At 42.1% G+C, this 17,246-nt stretch overlaps 2 protein-coding genes across 3 annotated transcripts in view; one reads left to right on the forward strand and one right to left on the reverse strand.

The window, feature by feature from the left end:
- The first annotated feature begins 3,699 nt into the window (after window positions 1-3,699).
- Window positions 3,700-17,246, forward strand: part of RUFY3 (RUN and FYVE domain containing 3) — a 388,583-nt gene continuing 375,036 nt past the window's right edge. For both annotated transcript variants that reach the window (XM_082258987.1, XM_082258991.1), the window contains exon 1: window positions 3,700-3,705. The gene's annotated coding sequence lies outside the window, so the exon portion shown is untranslated. The remainder of the gene's footprint in view (window positions 3,706-17,246) is intronic.
- Window positions 4,849-7,798, reverse strand: LOC309565352 (C-X-C motif chemokine 10-like; the record flags this gene model as incomplete). Its single annotated transcript, XM_082270268.1, has 4 exons — window positions 4,849-4,885; window positions 7,221-7,304; window positions 7,402-7,525; window positions 7,630-7,798. 4 exons carry the CDS (start codon window positions 7,796-7,798, stop codon window positions 4,849-4,851), a joined length of 414 nt encoding a protein of 137 aa, XP_082126394.1.

Genomic DNA, 17,246 nt, shown 5'->3' on the forward strand with positions numbered 1-17,246 from the left:
AACCAGCAAGTCTAACTCTGAATATCTAAAAAAAAAACAAAATGTAGATTTTGGTGTGGCAGAGTCTGGACTTAAATCCGATTGAGATGCTGTGGCATGAACTTAAACAGGCCATTCACACTGGAAAACCCTCCAATGTGGCTGAATTAAAACAATTCTGCAAAGAATAGTGGGTCAAAATTCCCACACAGCAATGTGAATGACCCATTTTTAGTTATTGCAAACACTTTAATGCAGTTGTTGCCGCCATGGGGGGGACACAACCTGTTGTTAGGTTTAGGGGGCAATTACTTTTTCACATAGGGCCAGACAGGTTTGGACAGATTTTTTCTTTTAATAAATTAAATCTATTTACTTGGGTTATCTTTGTGTAATGTTAAAATTAGTTTGATGATCTGAATCATTTAACCGCTTGCCGACCGCCGCAAGTAGATATACTGCGGCAGTCAGCCCCTCACAGGCAAAGTGATGTAAATAAACGTCACTAGCCTGTGAGGCTCTGGGGAGCGAGCGCGCGCCGCCGGAGGCGCGCTCCCGCGCGGTCACGGACCCCCCCCCGCGCGTGTGACCGGCGGACCCGATGTCCGCCGGTCACTCTGCGATCGTCGGGGGAGAGGGAGAAAGGCAGGCAGCTTGTGTAAACAAGCTGCCTGTCATTCTCCCCTGTGTAGAAACACCGATCATACGGTTCTACTATGTAGGACCGTTGATCAGTGTTCCTACAGCTCAAGCCACAGCCAATCACAGTTAGAATCACGCCCCTAGGGACATACACAGCCCCTCCCTCTCAAATAAAGTTAACCCCTTCACTGCCAGTGTAATTTTACAGTAACAGTGCATATATATATAGCACTGATTACTGTAGAAATGTCACTGGTAACCCCAAAAGTGTAAAAAATGTCAGTCAAGGGTCCGATCTGTCCGCCGCAATGTCGCAGTACCGCAAAAAAAATCGCAGATCACCGCCATTACGCGTTAAAAAAAAACAACAAAAATTACAAAAATCTTTCCCTTTGTTAGTAAACGCGATAACTTTTGCGCAAACCAATCAAAATACGCTTTTTACGATTTTTTTTCCCAAACATATGTAGCATAAAACAAATTGGCCGAAAATGTTAAAAAATTTTGATTTTTACTTTTTTTTGGGGAATTTCATATAAAAAAATGTGAAAAATATTGTTATTTTTGCAAAATTGACGCTCTTTTTTTGTTTATAGCACGTGATCAAAAAATCGCACAGGTGATCAAATACCACCAAAAGAAAGCTCTGTTTGTGGGGAAAAAAGGACGTCAAATTCGTTTAGGTACAGCGTCGCACGACCGCGCAATTGTCCGTTAAAGTCACGCAGTGCCGAATCGCAAAATACCCCCTGGTCTTTTAGCAGCCAAATCCTCCGGGGCTTAAGTGGTTAAACGTGACAAATATGCAAAAAAAAAAAAAAAAAAGGGGGGCAAATACTTTTTCACAGCACTGTCGGTTAGGGAGAGTATTGTCATGAATAAAGATACATGAATGTGTCAATGGTTGTGGAACCAAAGGTGTGGATTTCCCTTCAAGGGAGCTCTCTAAGCTAACTATCATGACCTGAGCAACAGTGTATGTGTGCTAACCTAAAAAGTGGGTACATTGCTGGAGGTGCCCCAGAAATTTGAGAATTCAAGTGCAATTACTGCTCAGTATCATCATGTCTGCCAATAAAATCTGCCATTAGAAAGGAGGGAACAAATAAAAAGACTCATGTCTATGTAAAGATTTGTGTGACTTCTAAAATATTTCTATTGTAGTTTCCTTGCAGAAGTGTCTTATCTTTCCAATTAAAGACTCCTTATACTCTACATCAGAAACGAGTTTACAGAAAGGTAGAAATCTAAATGCACAAATAAAACTCACAAAAGTAAAATGTATGAAATATTTTTATACATGCAATTTTAGCTTTTTTAAATCCAAAGCTGATTTTTTAATTTTATTATGACATACCCACATGCATAAAATTAATTTACTGAATACATATTTTATTTATCTCATTCTCTCTGATATTTTGGGTTTTTTTGTATGTAAAGGTATGTTTAAGAAGATTATTGCATAGGTTATCTCAGATTTTAAAAAATCACATAAGCACAATTGAAATCTCACACCTTCTTTATAGTCAGTTATACACTTGCTTGTTATAACTTTTAGGTGATTTATGTTCTGTCAAACTTAGGGCTCTTTCACACGGCTGCTCCGATTTCTTCTTCTGCTGCGGCACTTTTTTTTTTTTTCACGGACACGGACGACACTTGTATCATCCGGTCCGTATGTCCGCATATCATCCCATCCATTTGTGGATGATATACGGACATAATGTATGTCTATGGGATTGCGGATGACACTGCTGACATCCGATTTTGCATCCGTTCCATTTTTTTAACGGAAGAAAAATAGGGTTCTGTTCCGTTCCAAAAAATGGAACAGAACTGAAAGGAAGAAAATCGGATGTCAGCGGATGGTCATCCGGTGACATCCGCAATCCCATTGACATGCATTATGTCCGTATATCACCCGCAAACGGATGGGGTGATATACGGACATACGGAACGCCTGTGTGAAAGAGCCCTTACCCTGCTTATGTGTCTTGTATTTACAAACACTATAAACCAAGTAGCCTTCTCTAGCTCTGACAATGGAGTATCCTGTGGTTTGCTATTCACAATTGAGGAATTTTATTTTTTACAAAATTCAAGTAAGTTTGATAATTAGGAATATATTAAATCCCATAGAAAATGTAGTGTAATGTACTGACCCTGTCAAGGGATTCAAGGAAAATCATATTCTCTTAATTTTGCATGAGCTAATTATTTTGATAACATTTAAGTCGTACATGACCCATTGACTATAAGGGTAGTCATAAATGTCTCTATCTTTACACATAATTCCTCCAGTATCAAGCTTTCTTAGCATGTGCAAGGCCTTTTTGAATTGCTAGAAGGCGATCCCAAATTTACTATGGAGTTAGGATCAGGATGGATCCCAGAGTTAGAGGTTACAGAAGAGAACACCAAAAGCACACCATGATTTTCTTTTCATAAATTTATTTATGGACATATAAAAAAAACATATAAATATATATGTCATATTTATGGACATATAAAAAAAAACATATAAAATAAACAGTTTAAAAAATGATCTTGGTAGGTATGTATTTACATCTAGGTGGTATTGACAAATAAAAATATATAGTGTTAATTAAGATGCTTTTTATTATTTCTCCTATTTTTTTACCTTTATTTCAAGATTCCCTCCTTCAAATGTTAGGCCTCTTGCACACTGGACATTTTCTAAACTGTCCTAGAAGCATTTCTCCTGACAGCAGTGTTTTGTCATAATAAATTTACAAGCGTCAAGTGTTTGGGCGCTAATTCATTTCATTGGCCAGAATAATTTATTCTGGCTATTGAAACGAATGCTCAAGCGCCAAACGTTTCTAGTGTTTACGTGCGTTTCCACACGATTACACACGTATACTTGCATAAAGTGTGTTACAGGTGTTTTTTTCTGCCAAAACTCTTCTGCTCTGGATGCACTGGCAGTTGCTTTTTTTCCTGCCCCTAAACTCTACTGCCACTAAACGCTGATAAAAGCCTACTGTGTGCATGGACACATAGGCTACCATGAAGGGGAGTTTAGAGGAAAGAATAAAAACACAGAAGCCCCTAGAAGCAGCTGTAAAAGTGTCCAAGTGCATGAGGCCTTACTGCTGAGCTCCTACAGCTCACCTAGTGCACTGTGTAATAGAGCAGAGGATGGAGGTATTCTGTGCCCCTCTCTGCTCAGGTGAATAGAAAGCCTTGTGAACTCTATGCATATGAGACCCAAAGAAAATATTGGCTTGTGCCTACATGCCTTCCGAGGAAATGACATAACTGCTTTATTATTTTCACATCTGACAAGATGTGATCTTGTTTTTTTTTTGTTTTTTTTCTCCTAGAGAAAGATATTCCTCGGGCTTCTTGATTTTTGGCTCATCAGAGAAAGTTACTCGTATGTAGGTACGTTAGGGACCTTAGATTGTTGGCTGCTTGAGGGTAGGGACTGAAGTTAAAGCGGAGTTCCAGCCATTTACTCACCTGTCCAACGGTCCAGCGATGCGGCCGCCGGAAGCCTCGATCCTCTCCCTCGGCGCCGGCATCACTGCTGTGGGCACCCGGCTGTTACAGTTTGCGGCTTCACAGCCGGGTACCCACTGCGCATGCGCGAGTCGCGCTGCGCGCCGTGATTGGCCGGCAATCTTCTGGGACCTCTGACGTGTCCCAGAAGATTGCAGGGAGGGAGGGGGAGAGGAGAACTTCCGCTCAGGGCGCCGCGGCGCTCCGAGCGGAAGTGGGAGCGGGCACCTGTCAAAACTAGGTACCCGCTCCCCCCCCCAAAAAATGACATGCCAAATGTGGCATGTCGGGGGGTCAGGACTCCCTAAAGCGGAAGTTCCACTTTTGGGTGGAACTCCGCTTTAATGTACAATATATGTAAAGTGCTGGATAAATTGTCAGCGCTATATAAATACTTGTAATATTAATAAATAAATTACCTAATTTTTAAATCCTTTCCTGAGCAGGATTGAGCTGTGCCATTTTCAGCCTTAGCTACTAAGTCTCTTGGAAAGGACAGGCATATTTTAAATACAGGAACTTGCTTTAAAACAAAGAAATTTACATACATTAAACTTTTACAACTTTACACACATATTTACATTTTACAGCTGTATATTGAAATGCCCTGTTATCCGTAGTCACTTGACTGTGGGGAGGTAGAATTTATTTTTTTAGAAGGTTCTCCACTTTCTGCAACATTCCTTAGCTTCTATGTTCCACTCAGGGGTGTCTGATCACAGGAATATGTTTCAGGAACCTAAAGCATTAAAAATAAACATCATAAGCCACACATGCTGATACGACATTGCATAAATGTTGCCTTCCAAAACATGGCACATAAAAGAGCATAGTTATAAAGCAGTAAATGTGACATCCACCAAACATTTCCTGCAGATGAATCAATCACTGTGTGACTGTAGATTGATAGATTGCTTTGATACTGTGTCTTATTCTTAAAGAGATTTTTGGACTTTTTATAGCCTCTTTAGTTGATCTATAAGACGAAGTGATTTGCCATGTGAGACATATATAGAAGATTTCTATTGTCTAAACATATTTTGAGTTGTTCTCAGAGAGACAATGGTAGAAATGGTCGTTTCTAGCTAATATAATAGTTTTTCACTGGTGAAAGAAATAGACAATTTAAAATAAAGTCCATATGCAATGAATTGTAAACAAAATTACCCTATTCGTATGACTGTATTCATTAATCTAACAAGTCTTTTATGTATCTTTAGATTTCTAAGATTGATTCTCTGTCTATATACATCTCTTTGCTGGACCCTGAGGAAGCGCACAATGCGAAACGCGTAGTTCCAGCAATATCTTTATATGTTTGTAAATGCTGTACAATATATTGATGTTTCCAATCTATAAAGATAAAATGACGTACTTACTGTTTTTACCATATGTATAAATAAAGATTTATTACCTTTTTAATATATATGCGTTGCTGACTACTCTTATAAACATATGCATATTTGGTGACTCATAGAGGCACATTTAAATCCCCCCTCCCTTTAGGACATAACCTGACCTACATGCTGGGTTAATTTGTGCCCTTCTATTGTTTTTTTCACTGTAGATTCACTTTCAGAAAATGTTTGGTAAAAGTCATATTCCCTGCTTTATAAATATGCTCAGTTTATAAAGTACAACATCATTTAATAAACTATTTTACAAGAGTTAGCTGATATATATTTAATGGGCTTTGTACAAGTTACATCCATTGTTCCTTCATCTGCTTTAGGTTAGCAGTTTGAATCGAATAGAGCAACCAAGGTTTCATGTAACCCTAGGGTTCCTCTACAGCAGGGATCCTCAAACTATGACCCTCCAGCTGTTGCGGAACTTCACATCCCATAAGGCATTGTAAAGCTCTGACATTCACAGACATGGCTTGGCATGATGGGAATTGCAGTTTCTGAACAACTGGAGGACCATAGTTTGAAGACCCCTGCTCTACAGGTTGCTAGGGATTCCTTAAGCAATGAGCAATTTATGCCTCTCAGACAAGTTCCCACTGACCCCATTGAATCTTTTATCTATCTGTAAGGGTGTAATTCTTTCTAATGACCACAAGTATAAGGAGCATTCTTCCAAATGCCCATCACACCAATGTATTATGAGTTGTAGATATAGTCATTATAGGAAGGGGTTCCCTGAGACTGGACAGTTTTTTCAAGGGTTCCTCTGTGTTAAAAGGTTGAGAAAGGCTGGACTAGAGAAATACAAAAATAAAAATGTATACAAATGTACCTCAATGATATTTTTGCAGGAATGTCTCAAAATACAGCCCATTATGCTTCCGATTTTGTCCTATTATATTGCTTACTAAAACTCAATTGTATTTATAAAAAATAGCCCCTTTCATGAAATGTTTTATTACTGTGTTTTTGCCTCCTTGCCCCCTTGTAATGTCCTCTATGAATTCCCAAACCCCTCCTTCTTTACGAGCGGTGCACAATAGAAATCCTATAGTCCATAGTCTCTAGTCCATCTCGGGAGCTAGCTGCATGCCTACATATAACGGGACCATGGAGAATAAATGTAGCCACCTTCTAACAAGAAGTTGGATTACAGCAGCCAAAAAACAGGAATTAAGAGGAGTCTGAGAGCCCCAGGTAAATCTGCCCATAAAACATTTCCTGTCCTAGGGTAACAAAGCTTGCTCACTGTTCTATTCTGGGATCCACAGAAGATAGCTGCAGGAGTGATGACTGATGGAGCTGATAAGTTTACAAGGAGTTACAAGCTTACTGGATTTCTGATAGACATAGCAGGATTTTTTTTTCACTAATTCAACAGATATAACAAAATGCTATAATGGTATACTTAATAGAGGAAACAAAAAAGAAAAATTATTTGTTAGGGTTTACGTACACTCTAGCTGTGCTCTGTGAGTTGTGATATTATTTTTTTTAGAAGTTTATAGTTTCCCCAATTATCCGTCTAAATTAGAAACAATGAGCAAAGTAAACAAAATGGGCCCTACACACTATGTATATGTATGTAATTGTTGGCCTTGTGCGCATTGAGCTATAAAAAAAAAAAAAACGAAATGTCTGGAGATTTATCATACTTGTATTTACCGATTTTTTCCACTGAGCAGAGCTTTTACTTCTTTCAGGTCAGGACTGACACATTTTGTAGCTCCAGTGCTTTTCAATGTGACACTGAGGAAGAATAACATTAAGGAAACATTACCCACCATTTGGTAAGTACGGTACATATTGACTTATACATTATGTAATCCATGTGCATCTTACTTACATATATTCAGTGTTTTCACACAGAGCACTTCTTGGATAAACCTCTAGTTGAGCCAGGGCCATGACATTAACCTGATTAGATAGCTTGTTACACAGGCAACGTTTCCCACGAGGAACAGCAAAACCTGATTACAATATAAAAAATGATTAGGCTTACAAAGGCAAAAGAAGTACAAAAGTCAGTAATTATACATAGATTCCATGTGACATATTATGTAATTGACTGTACCTTGTATAAGAGGAGTAGAGAGCAGGAGAACGCACATGATGACAGCACACTTCTTGTCCATATTGATGATGTTGGAACCTCTCTGACCAAGATCTAGAGCAGACAGCTGTGTGAAGTACAGCAGCATTGGTCTGTTTATATACATTTGTGCTGGATTGCAAAATCCCATGATGTCTTGACTTCTCCTCTTCATGTTTCAGTTTTGTAGGAAGCCTTTAAAAAGTGAAAGTAACATTAAGGATCTTTTCCTGTCAGCACAAAGCTAGGCCTTGACCTTTTGGAAATTCCTGTCTTGAGGACTTTCCCAGAGATCTGTTTGGCTAATAAATTATTATTAACAATAATATTAAAGCATCATGATACAGTATATTTGAGCAATATGTGATAGCTGCATTTAACTATTATCAGGCTCTTTTTACAATATTATAGCAAAGTGCCTAAATAAGTCTGCTTTTTTTTTTTTTTTTCAATTTAATTAAAGCGACATTTGTTGCAGTTAGGAAATATCTAAACGTAATTCACATCAAATATATTGTAGCTTACTAGTCCTTAAATGTGATACGTGATGGCTGCATTTGTTTTCTTTGTGTCAGGCTCAGTACATTTATTTTCTCTAAGTACTGGAAATACCTGTTGATCTTGATACAAATGCAGTGCCATTGTCACTGCCTGTGAATTGAACTGAAATCACAAATATTGTTCTGTTATATTGCTACCCTGCGGAATCCCCTGTTTAAGAATGTGTGCCAGAAGTGTTAACTCTTATCTAAACACAATAACAACAATTTTACCTATTTCAGCTTACCAGTCTGGTGTCAATGTGGTGCCTGTATTTTTTTTTTTCAGGCCTATTTTTTACCCCTTTATTGTCACTAAGTTTTCCTGAGAATAATACACTTCTTTCCTAAGATGGCTACACTATGGTTACCATTGTCTTTGTTTTCTAGGAACAGCACCCATTGTAAAATGTTCCTGGCAGTGTCCCGGTGGCAGTGAATGCAGATCAATCAAATAAGGAAAGCTACTTCTCAGTTATTTTTTCTCATGTTTTTTAACCGTGCAACTCTAGCAGAGACATCGCTAGGAACCTTCCTCAAGGGCCAATTGGACCTTTTAGCTGGCATTGTCTATTCTAGCAAGGGATGGACCAGGTTTAACTTTTTTAGGGAATACAAAGAAAAAAACTTGGATTGGCTCAGGTGCCCATGGGTGGGACTGGATAACTAAGAGATGGTGTATCATCTGCCACTGAGGAATTTCTAATGTGCATTTGACTGTGTAATGCTGAGTGTAGTAAACAGAATCATGCTAGGAGGAGACAAAGAAGAGAGCCTGCTCTACAGAAGGAGGAATCTGAGAAAAAGAATCAGAGAAGAGTACTTGTAATGTATGCCAACCCCCATTCCTCAACTTGGGGACCCAGTATTATGGCAGAGGGGTGCTCTGCCCCTTGGTGCTTAGGGCTCCCCTGTTGCTAGGATGACCAGGCTTTGCTCAGATCCGTGACATAAGATGGATAAAGATAGTGGGGATTTCTTCCCACTGTAGGGGCACTGTTTGTCTTGGCCTGCCAATCATGGGCCAGCACTGTCAACTGCCGACGCTGGGTCTCGAGGAGGTGAGGAGGATGAGCCACCCTAACATTATGTGATAGACTGGCATGTACTGACACATTGTATATAACTCTTTGACCAGTGCACTCTACTTTACTTACTACTGCTCCTGAACTTTACTGCATTACTTACTTACTCCTGGCTGACCTTTGAACTCTGCATTACTTACTTCTAAAGTCTGTATCAATTACTCCTGACTCCTGCACTCTGCCTTATTTACCTCTAATTCCTGTACTCAGTGTTACCTTCTTCTGACTCCTGAACTTTACTGCATCACTGACTCCTGTATTACTTACTACTGACCTTTGAACTCTGTTTTACTTAACTCCTAACTACTGCACTTACTACTGATGTCTGAATTCTGAATTACCTACAATGGCCATTAGTAACTCCTGACCCCTGCACTCTATCTTACGTACTACTGACTTCTGCAATGCTTACTCTATTCTAGACCATTGAACTCTACATTATGCACTACTGACTTCTGAACTCTGCATTTACTTACTACTGACCCCTGAACACTGCATTGCTTACTCCTGAGTCCTGACCTCTAAAATCTACATTACTTACTCCTGACCTCTGAGGTACTGTGATCTCTGCATTACTACTGACCTCTTAACATTTTGGACTTTGCGTTAATTACTACTGACTTATGAACTCTGCATTACATACTACTAACCATTTAACGCTTCACTACATGCTACTGACTTCTGGACTTACCAATACTTCTGACCTCTAAACTCTGTATTACATACTATTGATTTCTGAACTTTGCATTACATACTACTGACCAATGCACTCTATAATACTTACCACTGACTTCTGATTTCTGGATTGCTTACTCCGGACCCGTGAACTTTGCAGTACATACTAATGACCTCTGAACTCTGCATTTACTCATGAACTTTGCAGTACATACTAATTACTTCTGAAATCTGCATTTACTCACTCTGAATTGCTTACTCCTGACCTCTGAACTCTGAATTTCTTACTCCTGACCGCAGAATTACTGTGAACTCTAAGTTACATACTATTAACTTCTGAACTCTGCGTTACATACTACTGACTTCTGAACTCTGTATTACTTACGCCTGACTTCTAAACTCTGCATTACATCCCACTGACCTTTTGCCTCTTCACTATATGCTATTGACTTCTGACTACTGACTACTGGACTTAGATTTATATACTCCACCTGAACTCTGAACTCTGCTTTACATACTACCAACATCTGAACTCTGTGTTACATACTACTGGTTTCTAAACTCTGCTGCGTTAAATACTCCTGACTCTTGCACTCTGCATTATATGCTACAGACCTCTGCACTCTGTGCTACTTGCTCCCCTTCACTATGAATGAGAGTAAATGCCAAGCTTCTGACTGAAGATAAAAAAGTAGTATATGTTTATATTTTTACAGTGACATTTTAAAGTTTTCTACAAACCTTTATTACTTTTTAATAGGGCCTTATCTTATCTCTTAAAAAAAAAAAAACATGCAGCACTTTGTGTATGGCTTCTACTGTGTACTCCCACACCACAAGCTATACTTCTGGTGTGGTTTTGGGGTAGTAGACAGGATTCTCGGATAACTAAATAACTTAAACTAAGATAAATAAATGACACCACAATAATTTAAGGTTGGAAATTGAAGAGGCCGCGGCCGTTTATTATTTATCAAAATTAACCAATAACTTTTCAAATATTAATACAAAACATCATAAAACAACCCAGTCACCACGACCCAGGTTGCCACCAGCAAAATTCAAACTTCAGAATAATTATCCATACGAAATTAAAACATTCAATCACAAGAATAAACGTCCTCCTTTGCAGCATGCAAAGGTGACCCTAAAATAATAAACTGACTGCAACAAATAAGGGAGGGGGGGTGGGGAACCGCTCGACTTCGGCTTCCTGAGGCGAACTGAAGTCCAGTCAGTGAGAAACCGCTTAAGTGAGGCTGAAGGAAGGCTCTGGACCAATCCTGGATGAGGAAAAACAGGCGGGAAAAACAGGATGCAGCAGGTAAAAAGTCTAATCTACCTGGATACTGGGGCAGCTAGTACCAGAAACAGCCAATCAGCAACAAGGATGAGCTAACCGGCCTAAACTCCCTATTAATATCCCTAATCCTATATCTTATGCTAAGCTAACTGAACCTGTCACTACCCCATAAATAAAAGGGGTTAATTAACCCCTTTTCTTTTTATTCCCTTTGGTATTCCCATTCCCGGAAGTTTCCGGATCCATGTAGATAGGAAGCTGTTTGATCCATCCATCCCATTGGACACCATACCATCTCTGGCTGATCAGATTTTGGATTCCTTGGTACCACAGCTTTGGCTCATTTCTCACTCATTCGTGGTAAGAGTCCATCTTCATCACTGGGTGTCACCATCACTATTGCACCATTGTTTTAATATCAAGTTTTTGGATTGACCATTTGGTAAGAGGCCATTTGAGCACTTTCCACACACGCCAGTGCTATGGGATGGTAGGAAGGAGATTGTGCAATCTTAAACTTACCTTATATCACCTTATATCTTAAAACTTAACTTGTATAAACAATACCCCCCTTTTTTTTTTTTTTTATTATATAATAAATAAGGCACTCGGACTATAGTTTTGGTAAAAAACGGCCGCGGCTTCTTTATTGACTGGTATTCAAAATAACATAAACCATCTTTATAAATATCAATATAAATAAACAGACCAACCCAGTCATAAAAACTCGGGTTGTCATTCACATAAGATCAAAACAATTTGATCACCATCCACCATACATTATCATAATCAACATCATATAACAAAAAATACACGTCCCCCTCTATAACTAGAGGTGACCCAAACCAGACAATTTATTGAAGCCGCGACAAACCAGGGGAGGGCGGGAGGGGAAAAATCCAGATGGAAGGTCTGAAGAGATGTGAGCCCCTGAGGGGCGGGAGGCAGCTTAAATATGCTTCTTCCTGAGGTAACCTCCACCCCATAGGCTGAGGTGAGCGGGCGGAGAAGGGGCTCATTCGCTGATTCCTTAGAGAGAGAACCTAAACTGCCTAACAACCACCTGTTCTTTCTAAACAACCACTAAACTGCCTGGTAACTCCTTCTGGCGGGAAAATGGCTGAGGAGAGCTATGGGCCTCATTATCCTAAGTTCTTTTAACCCCTTCCACCAGCCCATATGAAAGGGGGGGCTAATTTTGCCCCCTTTCCAATATGGGATGGTAGGAAGGAGATTGTGCAATCTTAAACTTACCTTATATCACCTTATATCTTAAAACTTAACTTGTATAAACAATACCCCCCTTTTTTTTTTTTTTTTTTTTTTTATTATATAATAAATAAGGCACTCGGACTATAGTTTTGGTAAAAAATGGCCGCGGCTTCTTTATTGACTGGTATTCAAAATAACATAAACCATCTTTATAAATATCAATATAAATAAACAGACCAACCCAGTCATAAAAACTCGGGTTGTCATTCACATAAGATCAAAACAATTTGATCACCATCCAAAAGACAGGCAATACCTCATTGCCTGTCACCACACCCCCGAAGCGCGGCCAATTCAATTAACGAACCCAAGTTTGCATTAAATATGTCGAGGCCAATACCGGAGAGGTGAACGCCATCTCCCCGGTAAAGACCTTGAACCCCACCTTCCAAGTCCGAGTGCCTGTACGATAATACATTCACCTGTGCCAAAAACTTTTCCAAAGCACGATTAACACGCTTTTTAATTTTACCATGAAAACGCAAACGACCGGACGACCAGACCAGCCTGTGCACAATCTCCGAAAACATCACTACCATTTCGGGGAACCTTAGCTTCAGACTGTGCAGGTCGTCCCGTATTTTAAAAATCAGATCTAGGGTTCTCACTTTTCCTATATCGTTCCCCCCCAAGTGTACCACCAGAATGTCAGGAGGGGGTTGGGATTCAAACAAACTCTCCATGCTAGGTAATAACTCCTCCCATCTCATGCCTCTCTTACTGAACCAGGAAACTTGAAAACGATGTTGGTCCAAGCCAAGGATTTCGGAATATATCCGTTGCCTCGCTCGTTGCTGTGCCCAGAACACAAAAGAGTGTCCCACAATCCACACCTGCAATGGATTACCTGCAAGGAGCAAAAACGAGGTTAGGGCGAACATAAGAGGTGTAACAATCTGATTTCCATCTACCAATGTTTTTAATCAATCCCACCTCCAAACCTGCCCTTGACGCCTCAGTTGCCGCCCCGATCCGAAATGAATGGGACGAGAACCGCAACTGGCCCAGGCCAAGCGACTGTAAACACTTCCTAAACACAAAATCAAATTGGTATCTAGTAAGTGTCTTACCATTCGCATGGATCAGGAAATATACATTATCACCCTCCCTGACCCTTAAATAATCTGAAACCAGCATCACCGGGCAAACCGGAGAACCCCTAAACCTGTGTAGGTGGCACCAATGTCCCAAACCCCTCTGATCCGTTTTAGATTTGACCAGAAACACACTTACTCTGTCCGCTGTACAGCAAACATTTGTAAATTTAAGTCCCGAGCCAGCAACCGCGCGAACCGGAATCAGCTCAGATATTCGCAACGCCGCGAAAAACAGCAAAGAAAAAATTGCCCTGAACAATATGGCTTCATACGCCGAAAAACATATACCCGACACTGCTGAACATAGACTTTGTAAAATGTCCAAAGTGACAGGGCGACGCAAATCCGGATGAGCCGTTCTCCTCCTGTAACCTTTCATTGCCTGTTGGACTGAGAAAAAAGACGCGCAAGCCGGATGACCCCGCAACTTTACAAAAAAGGAAACTCCTGCCAGCAGCTTATTGATATGCGACCAGGAGTACCCCTTTTCAAAAAGCGAGTTCAGAAAAAACAGGACCAACTCCTCTGAGAAGGACTCCCGAGGGCTGTTCACTGAAGCAAGAAAGGACAGCCACACAGCAAACGCCGATTGGTATCCCGACCAAGTGCTGTGCGCCAAGGAATGCTGTACATTTTCCATCACCAGCTCTAAACCAAATCCCACAGGTGAGTCGGGCAAGGCACGCCTACAGAATCCGCTTCTGGGAGGAGCTGAAAGAATTTCTGAACCTGGAAACGAGATAAAGAATCCGCCAGGTCATTGCTTTTTCCAGGAACATGAGTAGCCTTAATCCACACGTTCAACCTTAAACATTGTGAAACCAAGTACCTGAGCAAAGCAATGACCGGCGGAGACCTAGAGGACAGGCAATTGATGGCGTACAGAACACCTTTGTTATCCGTACTAACCATCAAACGCCTGTTCCTAAAGAAATCACCCCAAACCTCCAACGCCACCACAATCGGGAACAGTTCCAGCAACACAATGTTTTTAATTAATTTAGATCGCCTCCATCTCTCGCACCAACGCTCCGCACACCAATGGGTCCGCCAGATTGCGGCGAAGCCCACCGAGCCCGCAGCGTCAGTGAAAAGCCTGAAATCCGAATCCAAAACAAACTCCTCTTGCCAAACGGCTCTACCGTTAAAATGAAGCAGGAACTGAAGCCATACCAATATGTCCTCCCTCATATCATGCGTCACTCTGACGTGCGCCGAGGGGGACTTCAAACCCGATATTGAGAGGTACAGTCTCCTGGAAAAAGCCTTACCCACAGGTATTACCCTGGAGGCAAACGCCAATAACCCCAGAAGAGACTGCATCTCTCGCAGACATACCTTCTTTTTTCTCATTACCAAGTACAACATACCTTTCAGCCGTCGAATCTTTTCCTGCGGCAGCCGAAATTCCATCAGATTTGAATCCACGGTGATGCCTAAAAAATCGATACAGGTGCAAGGCCCCACCGTCTTTTCACCCGCTAATGGGATGCCAAAATTCTCACAAAGTATGAAAAAAGAATTAAGAATGAACTCACAATCAGGGGTTCGCTTTCCCCATAAAAAGGAAGTCATCCAGATAGTGAATTACCTGGGACTTACCTGTCACCTGCGTCACCACCCACTCCAAAAAAGTGGCAAAGCACTCAAAATAAAAACAGGAAAGCGAACACCCCATAGGAAGACACCTGTCAAAAAAATATCGTCCTTCAAAAAATATACCTAGAGAGCTGAAACAGGAAGGATGCAGAGGCAGCAAACGGAAAGCGGACTTGATGTCCGCTTTTGCCAGTAATGCCCCCCTACCCAAACCTTTCACGATACATAGAGCATCTTCAAAAGTCGAATAATGCACCGATGCCTCGTCCAAGTCAATCTGATCGTTTAAAGAATCACCCCGCGGATGCGACAGGTGATGGATCAAACGAAAAGCATTCGGCTCTTTTTTAGGAACGATACCTATAGGGGATATCCGAAAGTCATCGAAAGGGGGGGAACAGAACGGACCCACAAACCTTCCTTCATCTATTTCTTTATTAATCTTTTCAAACACCACATGGGACATACCAACAACAGATGGCAGATTGTTAACCATAGCACACCCCCGACCCGCAAATAGCGGAAGTCGGAAACCTAGACTAAAACCATCAATTAGCAGATCCGCCTTCCAGCGGTCGGGGTATATTTGTAGCCACGGCAGCAGCTCTGCTAGCTTCACCGGCGTTCGGGCCTTTTGGAACACTCCCTTGTTGAGCCCCCGCCATTCGTCTGAAGCATTTGGCCACTGGGTGAGCACCGGCGCAAAATGCGCATTCGTGCCGGTATTTACAAGTACCCGGCCATCGACACTGCCCATCATTAAACGCAAAACAGATCCCCCGCTTGTAAGCCGAGGGAGCTGCTGGTTGGGGCACCTGTGCACCAGGTGCTGCCCGGGGCTGAAAGGACCGCTGTGGGAGAAATAAATCCAACCAAAGTCCCACATCCTTAGCACCCCAGGACAGACCTGGATGCACTGCCATCTTTTGTCTAAAGGCTACATCGTAGTTAAACCACGATACCCCCCCGAACCCCTTATAAGCTTCGAGAATGATCTCGACATGATGAAACAAACCCACGCTTTTTTCTGGGAATTTTTCGCACATAACAGAGGAGTATATGCAGAAAGCCTGAATCCAGTTGAAAATAGACTTAGGGATAAAGCGCTTTCTATCATGTTCCTCCTCCTTGTCACCTTTTGTCATAAATTCCCTAGAGGAAGGCAAAAGGGACAATAAATCTATATAAACCCCTTGCCATATCCGCTCCTTTAAGGAGTCCGGGAAATGCATACCAAGGGGTGACACTGTACAAGTCATGGGTTCCTTCAGAACCGATTCGGGGAGATTTTGTGTCTTAGCCACTTCAAAAAGACTACCTCTACTTTGCACACTAGGGGGCGCCCACACCTCACTAACCTCTGGCCCCCCTTCCCCTGCTCTTGGTAAGGGGGAATTCTGGCAGAAATCTCTGAACAATTTAAAAAAGGTATTCGGGCTATTGACTCCCGGCAACTCACCACCCGGGACAGCCTGTCTTCTGGGGGGATTCGGATCCTCTGGCTCGGACTCCTCCACTTGTGCCTCTTGATGGGGGATGCATGGCTGGCTGCCGGCCTGGAGGGGCGCACCTTGGGCAGCAACAGGCGGCCTCACTCCAGCTCTGACTCCTGCTTGTGTGGGCTCAGACCGTCTTGACCCCGCCGATCCGCTTCTACGGCCCGCAGCGGCCTCCGCCGGACGTCCTCTCCGGTCCGCGCTCTCCGCCCTCCGCCCGGCCGGGCGCCTCGATTCCACCGGCGAGTACCGTCTCCTCGGTGTCCGCTTCCTCCTCTCAGGGCCGACTGCCCCGGAAATGCCTTGCCACGTCGCATCTCCGCCGACGTCACCCGACCGGTGACTGGCGTCCACATCCGGCGGGCCCGACATCACCTGACTTGCCGTGAACTCCGACCCGGTTGCAGTGCCACCGACATCCTCTGCCGCCACCGCAGACACGGTCTCCGAAGGTTCCACCGCTTCCACAGTCCTGGGTAACTGCAGACATCTCCGGAGCCACTCCTCACCGCCCTCTTCTCCCGCACGCTCCA

The sequence above is a fragment of the Pelophylax lessonae genome (assembly GCF_965119305.1).
Source record: "Pelophylax lessonae genome assembly, chromosome: 1".
Classification (NCBI taxonomy): Eukaryota; Metazoa; Chordata; class Amphibia; order Anura; family Ranidae; genus Pelophylax; species Pelophylax lessonae.